General features: G+C 39.6%; 2 protein-coding genes across 3 annotated transcripts in view; one reads left to right on the plus strand and one right to left on the minus strand.

Moving 5' to 3' along the window:
• Positions 1-3,399, minus strand: part of slc41a2b (solute carrier family 41 member 2b) — a 71,689-nt gene extending 68,290 nt beyond the window's left edge. Inside the window, exons 1-2 of one of the 2 annotated variants that reach the window (XM_042511036.1) lie at positions 3,337-3,399; positions 1,558-2,231 (exon numbers count right to left, since the gene is read on the minus strand). In XM_042511036.1, the coding sequence (XP_042366970.1) occupies positions 1,558-2,094 (537 nt within the window). In that variant the 5' untranslated portion in view covers positions 2,095-2,231; positions 3,337-3,399. Of the gene's footprint in view, positions 1-1,557; positions 2,256-3,336 lie in introns of both variants that reach the window. The other variant, XM_042511035.1, reaches the window with a different exon arrangement.
• Positions 3,400-3,931: 532 nt separating this feature from the next.
• Positions 3,932-10,562, plus strand: nopchap1 (NOP protein chaperone 1). The gene is made up of 4 exons (XM_042511415.1): positions 3,932-4,293; positions 7,883-7,957; positions 8,097-8,230; positions 8,373-10,562. The coding sequence occupies exons 1-4, from the start codon at positions 4,233-4,235 to the stop codon at positions 8,559-8,561; spliced, it is 459 nt and encodes a 152-aa protein (XP_042367349.1). The 5' UTR covers positions 3,932-4,232; the 3' UTR covers positions 8,562-10,562.
• The last annotated feature ends 1,503 nt before the right edge of the window (positions 10,563-12,065 follow it).

The raw sequence follows: 12,065 nt of genomic DNA on the forward strand, positions 1-12,065 counted from the left end.
TCCTCCTGATCATATTACTCTCAGAAGTTCGGTGAATATGTAACATTTATCTGTAGGTTATTATTACATTTGTTGAGATGATTAGAAATGGCTAATGAAGTTGCAAAGGTGGTTTCAGTGAAGTCAGTGATGAAGCTCTCACCCTCCCACATATGCTCTGTGTGGTGTTTGTGGTTGAGTGTGGTGGAGGAAGATAAAAGCATCTGTTAAATACTCATTACCTTAGTAATTGTTAGTAATTAGTCTTCATAGTACATTTGATTAATTATTAATTTCCGCTGCTTACTTTTAAGGCAATGTGTCCAACTGATTTGTGTAAAAAAAAAAAAAAAAAAAAAAGTATCTCCGTGCATGGTAATAACGACATGTAAGTGCAGCTGAAGTTAAAGGTAATGAGTAATTAATGTAAATTTTAATCTAAAGAGACAAAGATCACATTGATGCGGGCTCAAACGCGAGACCCAAGTGCAGAAATTAAAATGAAACCTGCTGCACTGCATTATCCACAATTCTTTGACGTACACTGATGTATCCGTCTTATTACTTATGCATCAAGTAAGTCTGCTATCTTCATAACTGTTTTTTCTCTGTTTGATTATAATGTCCATATTTCCCTTTTTCACACATTATATGCTTTACCCGCTTATACATTTCCATGAGAAGCTGATGCTCACCTGCTGGAAACTCTGCTGAACACATTTTCACCATGTCTATATCAGGACGATCTGTGATCGACACATGTGGTCTACTTATGACAGCCGTGAACGCGCACTTATCCAGAATACTTACATTGGGCTTGACATAGTCGCACCTTCTCTTCCAGGCTTGGCAAATTAGCAACGGATTAAGCCAAGCGGCACTCATGAGACTAGATTACGCCTCACTTTTTCCGTTATCCTGGATTTCTAAATTCTACTTTGGCGCAATAGCCCCCAGCTTTAAAACTGCCAGTGCTTGTTTTATTTTGAGCTAGTAGCTTGTGGACACCTGCATTTTAAGAAATAACTCAACTTACACCTTGAGTCTTATTTTTCTAGCTTTGGCCATTATCCATACCACTGATAAGGATATCAGTGGGGGCACCAAGGGCTTTGAGATGATGACCATGTAATCACAGCATCTCTTGTCTGAACCTGTGTTGCCATAACTAGCAAGTGAACATGGCTGTAAACAATGCCAGATCCAAAATACAGGCTGACATCCTGCTTTAACTTTGACCTACTGTAATTAACATAGTTGTGCAGACAACTTTCCTGAGAAATGCAGAATTAACTTGTTTAGTTTTACCTCCAAGTGGTTTAGATAATCTGGATAAATTATTAGATCATTCAAAATCTGTCTGATTTTCTGGCTGATTGTGTATTTTTGCCCCATCAGACTTGTTCTTGAGATGACACCATGTCTCCGCATCTCAGCAATTACTTTGTTAAGTACATTGTCATAACTGAAAGAAACAATGCCCCTAAATATGAAAATAAGACCCAAGACATAATAAACTGGAGTTAGCCTTTTCCCTTTTTGTTGTCTGAATAATAGATGCATTGTGGCTCAGCTTACCTGCACAATATCAAGCACCATTCCAGCTGATACAGTGCCAAATCCAGCTAGAAGGAAAGGGAGCAAAATTTGCAAAGCCATGGCCAGAGGAGACTCCTTGGGCATGTTCTGCACAGCAGATAGTGGCCCTTCCTCCTCATCCCCTTCCACATCTGCCTCCTCCCCAGAGAGCCTCCTCTCAGCCAGCATGGGCTCTGTTTCAGAGTAGCCTCCATCTCCACAGTCAGACAAATTCACAGAGGACCGAGAGGCCCGGTCCAGGAGCCGTCGGCCATCTATGTGTGACGTGTCTTGTCTGAAACCATTTTGGAGTGAGCCAGCCTCAGGTTTAGCCCCAAGGTCCACCATGGCTAGCCGCTCCTCCTGTAGCTTGGTATAACCGGTGGGAACCATGGCCTGGAACAGTGAGGTGATCCACCCAGAAGAAACGGACTTCGGGGAGAGAGCACTCCACCCAACACCTGCTCCACTGATTCGCACCGTCAGGCTAGAGCCCAGGGAATCCCCTATAGCTCCTCCCAGACTCTGGATACTCATGATGTGGTCTAGGGCTGCCGTGTCTCATCTCCTGTCATCCAGTCTGAGAGCAGTATACAATGACATGTAGTAATAGTGGCTTAGATTGCCTCAGGTGCACCAACCATGTTGGAAACTGGCTTTATGGACTCATCTGCCTGAGGAAAATAGGGAAAGATAAACTGGAAGAAAACAGGAAAACACAGCCTCAGGCAATATTTCAGATGACATGACACTGAGATGGAACAACTGAATTACTTCTTATTCTTATGAAGAGGAACAAAACCTCCAGAGGCAGTAACAAGGCTATAGCCAAGGTTCAAAAAACAGAACAGCTGTTTCCTATTGAATGATATTGCAGCTTTAAGTGAAACCCTACAACTCACATCAACATGAGTGACAGAAAGTTAAAATGCCTCCATTTAACAATGGAGGCAGGCTTTGTTACAGGCTTTTAGTATCTTGATGACATTGTATCTATGCTTTTGGTCTCTTGTCATTAGTCATGATCACTATTAAGTGCTAAACAATGTCCGGACACATTCAGGCTTAAAGACAGTAAACAACTGTCCACATTCCACAGAGCTGTTTGCCAAAATGCATTTGCTGGATGTTGTGAAAGTAGTCTAGCCTAAAACTGAAGAGAGGAAACGTATGAGTTAGGTTAAAGATCATGTCAAAGTGAAACCAAAGCAGGAAAGATAATCATAATGATAAAGTCTAAGAACCGAAATCTTCATGTTGATAACGTAGACTGCACATTCTATTATTAGTATCTTGATGACAGAGAGCATAGACGAAAGCAGAAAATATGTCTCTCTGTTAACAAAAAGTGTGCATTTGGTTTCTACCGGTGTCTCTAGTCTTGTGTTGCTGATGCAGTCCGGATCCACCTTCTCATCTGCTTCACATCATTGTTCAGGCCTATCATGTTACCTCTGTCTCTGTCTCAGCTTTTCACATTTCTACTTCATGGCAACGCATTCGTTTAACACATTCTTACGACACTTGCTGGCATTTACTGACAGCCTTGCAAAACGCGGAAATATTATCTAGCTGAAGATATTATTTTACGTTAGCGAACGCTATGCTATGTTAGCTACAGTTAGCTGTGTGGAAATCAAAACCGTATAAAGCACGGCTCCCTGCTTGCTATATGCATTAATCAAGCAAATGCAGTGGCCAATGATAGCTAGTAGATATAGGGATAGCAAAGTACTTCTTCTAGTCGTGCATGTGTTTTATTTCTTTTCCATAAGTTACCTCTCTGCAACGGAAACATGTTATCGAGGAGAAGAGACGCAGTGTTGTCCCCGAGTCTGCCTGCTAGAGAGCATGGATGTAGCTAGAGAGCGGCGTCACAGTTAAAGAGCCAACAAAGCTCGTCTATGTTAACAAAGATGAACTACTCCGTTTGAAATTAGTGGGTGTTATCCGTGTTATCACACTTACCAAAGTTTGAAATACGGGTTGCCTCGATTCACATCAATGCTGTTTATGAATTTTAATGTTTGTAAAATAGCTGGAAACTTACAACAAAAGATGGAGCATGTGCAAAATGCGCTGAATTTTCCCCTCGTGCGTTTTCTGTCTTTAATCATTGGTGATTTATATTTATATTATTGGTTAAAATGTACATAGCATTGATGATGATGATGATGATGATGATGAAGATGATGCTTTATCTGCCATAACAAAAACAAGTGGGAGTTAGATCTCTGGTACACCTACAACCTTTGAACAACAATTGCGTCAGAGATATTTAGATTGCAGTGCGCAGGAACACGGTACACTTTTTTTCGTTGTTTTTTTGTTTTGTTTTGTTTTTGTTTGTTTGGGGTTTTCTGGGGGCATCATTTTTTTACATAAAAGCTCGTTCACTACCGAAGTGGGGAGAATGTACGTGTTTTAGTGTTTAAGTTGTTTATTAGGGTTCATATTTGTATGTACATGTCAGCGCAAAGTGTACAGCCAGCTTTACTGTCTAATGTCATGAAGTCTTCCCAAACAGCAGAGGGCGCTACATATAATTGCTTAAATATGTATTTTCTTCTCACCCGGATGTTGGTCTCAGCCATAGACTGCATGGTCTCACAAGAACGCATGGGACACTGGTGGATTGAGACATAAAATCCGGATACAGTTGTGTTGCCTCCAAAATGGATTTGGACACCAAAAAACCGAGCTCACAGGCTTTACTCTCATGTGGGAAGAGAGAAGGTTTGAATCTTTTCATTAGCAGTTAGTGTTGGAAGAAAATGCTCCGAGTTTGAATGAGGAAAACCTGTGTTTAGCTGAGATACACTATATGGGACGTGACTGAAAGTGAACTGTTAGCTACGTTACTGTGCGTTCGCACCAAACGCAAAAAATCTCGCTCGTATGTTTATTGTTGGAGCATTTTGAAACTAGCAAAAATTAGTCATCAATAGTTGTGATTATGCTTACTTTAGCTAGGAGAGAAAGCTATCAGCTAACATGGTTTGCAGTGAAATACAGCAGAAAGCTGGATGTAAACCGTCTTCGTGCTCTGAAGCAGAGTGAACCAAGACACACACTCTTCACAGCACATTACACGCCCTCAGTAGCTTACTTTCTGCAATAAAAGCCTTAAGATTTAAAGACTTAACTTACATTACTCAGCGTTTTGCTAAGAAGCAGCTCAACAAAACTAGTTTACACAGACACAGGTGTGTTTTCAGAGCTTATCGCGTAATTTTACAGCTTTGCTCACGGATCTCAGTGCCCTTCAGGTCCTTATTTGCTCTGTCTCTGTAAAGTCCTGATACTGAATGTAGCTCTCGTGTCTCAGTAACATCGGGGGCATATCAACTGGCAGACTATCCTAACACAGCCCTACGCGAAATTTTCGTTCAAGTTGAAAAATTTCAACTTTCGCGAAGTGGCGAAATACGCATTTTCGCATTCACTGAGTCGCATCCCTCGCGTCCATCGCACCAACCGGCCTCCATTCGCACATGTCCGCGTCTTTGCATTGACTTGGAATGGAAACACGCCGCGTGAAGCGCTCGCACCGCGTCCGGTATGAATGCAGTTAGTAATGTTGTTTCAATGAATATGTATTTAACCCTTTAACCCCACTGCCAGCTTAACTGTTTGGTAGAGCATATTTTGAGTTACTATATTTTGATTAAAAACGTGCTGAATTCAACTCAACCTTATTGAGCCTTCTCAACATTTGATTGAGGTATGTTATTCTAAAAAAAATCCACTAGATGTTGCTGTGTCTTTTAACAGTCCGCCTGTACAGTTCACCTCCTACAGGACTCATCAGATCACAGCACACTTTTCCACTTTGCGGTCAGTCCATCTCAGATGAGCTCGGGCCCAGAGAAGCCAGCATCGTTTCCGGCTGTTATTGCTTTCGCTTTGCATGGTAGAGTTTTAACTTGCACTTGTAGATGTTGTGACGAACTGTGTTAACTGACGATGGTTTTCCGAAGTGTTCCTGAGCCCACATGGTCATATCCTTTACAGAATGATGTTGCTTTTTTAATGCAGTGCTGCCTGAGGGATCGAAGGTCACGGGCATTCAGTGTTGGTTTTCAGCCTTGCCGCTTACATGCAGAGATTTCTCCAGATTCTCTGAATCTTTTGATGATTTTATGGACTATTGATGATGAAATCCCTAAATTCATTCCAACTGTACATTGAGCAACTTTGTTCTTAAACTGTTGGACTATTTGCACACGCAGTTGTTCACAAAGTGGTGAACCTCGCCCCATCCTTGCTTGTGAACAACTGAGCCTTTCGGGGATGCGCCTTTTATACCCAATCATGACACTCACCTTTTTCCAGTTAACCTGTTCACCTGTGGAATGTTCCAAACAGGTGTTTTTCCCAGTCTTTTGTTGCCCCTCTCCCAGCTTTTTTGGAATGTGTTGCAGGCATTAAATTCAAAATGAGTGAATATTGGTAAAAAAGTTTATCAGTTTGAACATTAAATATCTTGTCTTTTTAGTGTATTCAATTTAATATAGGTTGAAAAGGATTCACAAATCATTGTATTGTTTTTATTTACATTTTGCATTTTTTACATTTATTTACATTTTGCATTTTTTTCAGTGTAGTTCACAGCAATGTTCTGTACAGTAAGTTATTAATTAAATCAATCTATTCCTTAGTTAGACGGGATCATTCCATATGGGTAATGATATTAACATAATATGTGTATTGGAAATTGATGTCCCACTGCCATGTATTACTTAGAACAGGATTTTGCATGTCAAACAGGGTTTTTGATGACAGCTTGCCCATACTATTTTTTTGCACAGCAAAAACTGGATAATGATAACATGATTGACATGTAATAAATATGTTAAAGCTTATATTCAAGTAACACTTTCAGCCCTAATTAGACATGGTACAGTTGCAGACCTCACATTATTTAGTATTTAAAGGAAAATGTTACTCGTTAATATTCTACATTAGTATGCTTGGCATCTCTACGTCACTCAACATCAATGCTATTTTGGGGAAAAAAATGCTGCCTGGTTGGAAAACTTGTTTGTCTTGTTGAGCATAAATGTCACAGGATGTCACTTTATTGTGAATTACTGTGGCCTTTCTTTAAACTTTGCATCAATTTTCATGTCTTTATTTGATCCTTTTCACAGCATAGACAGATATTATCATCAGTCATTGGGCCTCATGCCAGAAATGATATATAAACAAAATTTTTCTTATGTTCGCTCCTATCCACGATTTGTTCTTATTACGTTAGTATCAATTCTTTTTTTTTGATTCGCCAATGTTTTCTTACTTTTGCTCTTCTCTTAGGCAAGACAACATTTTATGAGTGGTTGAGAGCAATCTTGCCAATTCAAGAGAATATCTTGTTTTTGAAGGCCACAAATTGATGCCCAACGCAAGGAAAAATAACTTTTACAAGTTAGGAACATTTTAAATAATGCATCAATATCATAAAATCAAATTTAGATGACGTTTTAAGAGTAATTACAATAATTGGATTATTACATGTCAGGGCTACTTTACTTGGTTCATTAACCCAATTACTGTAATTTCAGTTACTGTACACCCCTCTTCTGACAAGTGCAGGAATGTAACTGAGTACATTTATTCAAGTAGTGCACTTAAGTGTAAATCTGAGGAACTTTACTGGAGTATTTCAATCTCATGTCACTTTCCACATCTACTCCACTACACCTCAGAGGCAAATATTGTACTTTTTACTCCACTACTATCATTAGACAACTACTTTACACATTAAGATTTTTGCACACAAACAGTATGTAAATATACAAGTGCAGCTGAAACAATTAGTCAATTATTTTGAAAATTAATTGGCAACTATTTTTATCATTGTATAAGTCATTTTTCATGCAAAAAAGCATTTAATCATTCCAGCTTCTCGTGTATACTATATGTAAATTCCTCCCTTTCTTTGAATACTTCTATACTTACTTTTATTACTTAATTTTAATACTTCAGTACATTTCCCTGAAATTGCATTTACTTTGTTTAGGCTTATTTAACAATAGACCTATGTCAATTTCACAAGTGCAGAAGTTCTTTTTTGGTGTCATGTCTGTGCACAAACCTGCCCTTATATAGCCTTAAGGGAGTGTTACCTGTGCTAACAGATGACTGATGATTAGTGGGATTCATCATTGAGCACACCTGGTCAGAGCAGATTTGGATGCTTAAGAACATTTGATGCATCTGTAGTTGACTTCTCTTATATTTTCTCTTACTAGTAAATTAAGAGAAAACATAGGAGAGGGAGAGAGAGATTGTTACTGCATCAGCTTGTTTGTTGTGTGGCTAGGTCTCAGTGAGAAGCTTCTCCTCAAGCCAAAGGCTGGCAGATCCCTGCAGACAGAAAGAGTCCCAAGAAGCAGAGGTGAGACCAAACATCACATCCCTGCATGCTGTTTTCCTTTAAGTTACTGTTTAGTTACATTAGCATTTGCAGTAAAAGTAAGAACAAACACTTTTCAGGAAAGAGCTATGATGATGTGTGATGTTTTGTGGTATGTCAGTGTTGGAGCGGCTGCAGAGCTTCCTGCCTCAGATGGCTGAGGCCAATGAGAAGCTGAAGCAGCAGATTGATGAAGCTCCTGCTGGGCATTTTGACATAGAGAGTGTGGAGGAGGCAGAGGGGGTCATAGAGATGGTGAGTGCCATTCTGCCTCTGTCTGGTAAACTGGAAAATTCCAGAAATGAAATTTACATTTAATAACCCTTTCTTTAGTTTTTTCAATATTATTTGTAGGATTTGTTTGAGTCATGTCATCATTTCTTCCTCTTGTCCTCAGGATGTAGCGCTTGTGGAGCTCAGCAGGTCTGACAGCAACTCTGAAGATGAAGAGCAGACTTTAGACTCTGAGGAGGAATCAGACGCTGGTGTGGAGAGCGGGATCACAGAGCAGAACCTCAGACTACCTGGAGACAAAGGCAAGAAGAACACAGCCAACATCCAGGTTCTCCATCAACAGAGACATTAGAAAATGCAGCAGCACAGACTTTAAGCTGCAAATTGATTTTCTTTGCCATATGAGGTTATGTGGGTTGAACTGACCAATGACAAAACCTCTGCTCCATGTGAGGAGGGATTTAACCTACCTCACAGAGACAGAGAACAGGAAGCTCCTGCATGGTGACGGAGATCCTCCTCATCCCTATGGGAACAATAGTAAACATTAGGAAGACAGCAGGCGCGCTTCTGGTGTCCCTCAAAGCACTGTGCTCATGGAAGGGAATACTTAAAAAAGGCAGGAACTTATAACCAAAAAAATATGGTGTAAAAGAACCAGGTCCAGGCACTCAGGATGGTTTACTCCCTGAAGAAGGTGCAAGCTGATGGTCTATTTTAACGTTTCTAGCCCTGTGAATTATAATGGCCTTTTATCCTTTTCAAACCATCCTGCGTGCCTGGATCTGGATCTTTTACACCACAGATTTCTGGTTTTAAATTCCTGCCCTTTTTTAATGGTAAATATAATCTTGCACGTATAAAGTTCATAGCAGCAGAAGTGCCTTTGGATCCAGTAGAGTTGGGTCACCTTCCAGTATTGCCGGTCCAGTCCTATGTACAAGCTGAAACCAGTTTGGGTTATGCAAACCAGCTGAACTGGCATTTGTCCTTGTGTCACATTATCTCACATTCTGATAATTTTAGAAGTAACCTCAGTCACAGTGCTAAATCCAACTCTAATTGCATTAGTAATAATAATAATAATAATAATAATGAGAATAATAATAATAATAATAATGATAACAATAATAATAATTTGACATATCATATCATATCATGATTAATATAATATCATGTTTGTACACTTAACATATTAATTGAGCAACTATTGTCATAAAAGTCGTGTGTAATTTATTGCCGAGCTGAGGCGGCTAGTGTCGGCCAGTTTCAGCAGAGGGTGGAAACAGCCTGCTGTATTTGTTTACATTTTGGGCTAATGAGATGAGATGACAGTCATTCTCTTAAAAAGACTAAAACTGCACGAATATGGAAACATTTTGTATTTGAAGCCAACAAAAGAGCTGTCCTTACTGACTGAAAGATTTGTTTTGAGCGGAACATTTGTGTGTGTGTTTCTAATTCTATCTGTTACTCGCTGTTTACATGCCTTTTACATGACATGCCTTAAACAGGCAGGCTTCTGCTGTGAAGCAGAGTAAACCAAGACAAACACTCTTCACAGCACATTTCCCCTCTGTGGTTTACTTTCCACAATAAAAGACCATCTTAAATTACTCAAAGCGTTTTGCAAAGAAGCAACTCAACAAAACTAGCTTACACAGACACAGGTGTATTTTCAAAGCTTACCATGTAACTTTATAGCTTTGCTCACTGAACACGAAATCCACGTTCTCACATCCATCACGTCCATCACCCCGCCCAGCCCAAATTCGTGTCTGTCCACGTCTTTGCTTGGAATGGAAAAGCGCTGCATCCAGTGTGGACGCACAGTAAAAGTTTCTGCTGAGGTAAATGACCATTGCTAAAAAGAAGTTAGGCTTAAGTTACATTTTATAATTTTTTAATATAAAATGCATGTTTAATGGATCAGTGTGGACACTGAGCTCTGGTGTTACGTGATGCTACTTTAGATAGTTAGTTGGTACAAGGTGTCATTATGTTCCACTGAGGATTGACTGCTGAATCACGTGGGTTACCTGGTACAATTCTGTAAGCCGGTCCTGTCTGGTGTTTGACTTTATATCAAACTGGTTTGTAATTTTTTTACACCGGCCTAACTAGTAGGTTCCAGAACAAATACTGTGATTACTAATCCAGATTAGCATATGACCTCTCACTGTTCATGATGTGTTTAAGTATAACACTGTGTTGTTTTTGGCCTTGAGCTTGTACACACATCAATTTAGGCTACAAACTATTTGTGCTTTCATCACAGTCGTGATCTTCAAGACAAAGATTGGTCAACTGTAATGCTGTAAAGGCAGTGGAAATAAAACCGGTGTATACATAACATTGCTATATCCAGATGTACTGATTCTTAGATTAATTCAGGCTATTTTTTAGGTATCTGAAACAATCCTTATCATAATTGAATGTTCTTATTAGTTTGAATGTTTTAGTCAGAGTTATCTCATTTGCTCATAATGTTGGCAGCTACACAGACGTAATTTTAGGGGGGGACGCAGGGGACATGTCCCCTGCACTTTTTCAAAACGACGTTTTTGTCCCCTGCAGTTTTTACCGTCCAAAAACAGTGTTACACTATATTAAACTGAGACGCGTCAGGCACTAGGACCAAGCGGAAAACGGCCGCTAATGCTGAAGCCTGTTTAGACCGCCCACACACTCCTCGATTGGCTCTGCCGTTTCTGTGTGATTGGCCGTCCCCCCCTGTCACTCAATCAGGTTGTAAACCGCCAGGATTTGTACACTGGTTTGCTAGTTGCCGGAGACAGGAGCTCCCGACTTGAGCTTCCCGGTAATCTGCTGCTGCCTGTAGGCTAAGTTGTTGAACATCATGTTGGACGTTTGTTCTGCATGAAGCAGAAACGCCTGAACAATGTGGCAGTTTGTCACATACACCAAGAAAGGGTTGACGCCTTGGACAGGAAAAAACTCTGCCAGGAATTTATCTCTGCCAGTAATAGAAGACAAAATGTGTTTGGAAGCTTTGGATGAGTTGATTATGTTGACCTTTCTGTGGTCTTTGGGCAAATTGACCCTTGTTCACTTTTCATTTGTCAAAAAGAGGATTTAAAGAGGATATAATTGTTGCACTCATTTCAAATAAAATTTATGGTCACTGCTGGATGATGGACATTTTATTCTATTTCCCCCCCACCTGTGATATTCCTAGGTCAGTTTGACCTGCTCACCACTGGGTGGTGCTATTAAAATGAGATTTGTTTGCCATATATTCCAAAAATAAATGTAAAATTGGTATTACTGAGTTGGAGTGAAGTTGACTAACAATGTGACACACAGAATTTGGTGATAATATTTTGTTACATGCTTTACAACCAGTCAAACCAAAAAATGGTAGCAGTAAACTAAAAAGTAACAATAGAAAACTAGAAGAACTGCTAGAAAACACAGTAAAAGAGTCTGAGTTTTATTAAAAATACTTGTGTCCCCCCCACCTCTAAAATCAAAATTTCGTCCATGGGCAGCTATATTATATTCAAGCGAAGGCGTCTCATAAACCCATACATTTTCATTTGAGATCATAATTCTATCATTATTTGAAAGCAATTCCTTTCAGAAGATTACTTAATTTTTGGGGTCATCGTGAAAAGTGTTGGCCATGACCCAGATGATTGTAAACAAGCTGTATTTTTGTAGTTTGGATTTAAGAACCTGATGGTCTGACAGCAAAGGGGTGTTATATGAACAAGGCTCACAAAAATAGCTTTCATTGTGAAAGCATGACTTGACCAATCAAATGGAACCAAGATCAGTCTATTTTATAAAGCTGGTTTGGAACTAACTGTGAGCAGACGGTTAAGCTTTATTG

This window comes from Plectropomus leopardus, chromosome 22, assembly GCF_008729295.1.
Source record: "Plectropomus leopardus isolate mb chromosome 22, YSFRI_Pleo_2.0, whole genome shotgun sequence".
Taxonomy (NCBI): Eukaryota; Metazoa; Chordata; class Actinopteri; order Perciformes; family Serranidae; genus Plectropomus; species Plectropomus leopardus.

Excerpts from the sequence above, each read along its gene's own strand:
- nopchap1 (XM_042511415.1), top strand. The coding sequence starts at position 4,233 with ATGGATTTGGACACCAAAAAACCGAGCTCACAGGCTTTACTCTCATGT. Across the intron at positions 7,958-8,096 it reads AAGAGTCCCAAGAAGCAGAG|TGTTGGAGCGGCTGCAGAGC; the intron begins GTGAGACCAAAC and ends GTGGTATGTCAG. Across the intron at positions 8,231-8,372 it reads CAGAGGGGGTCATAGAGATG|GATGTAGCGCTTGTGGAGCT; the intron begins GTGAGTGCCATT and ends TCTTGTCCTCAG.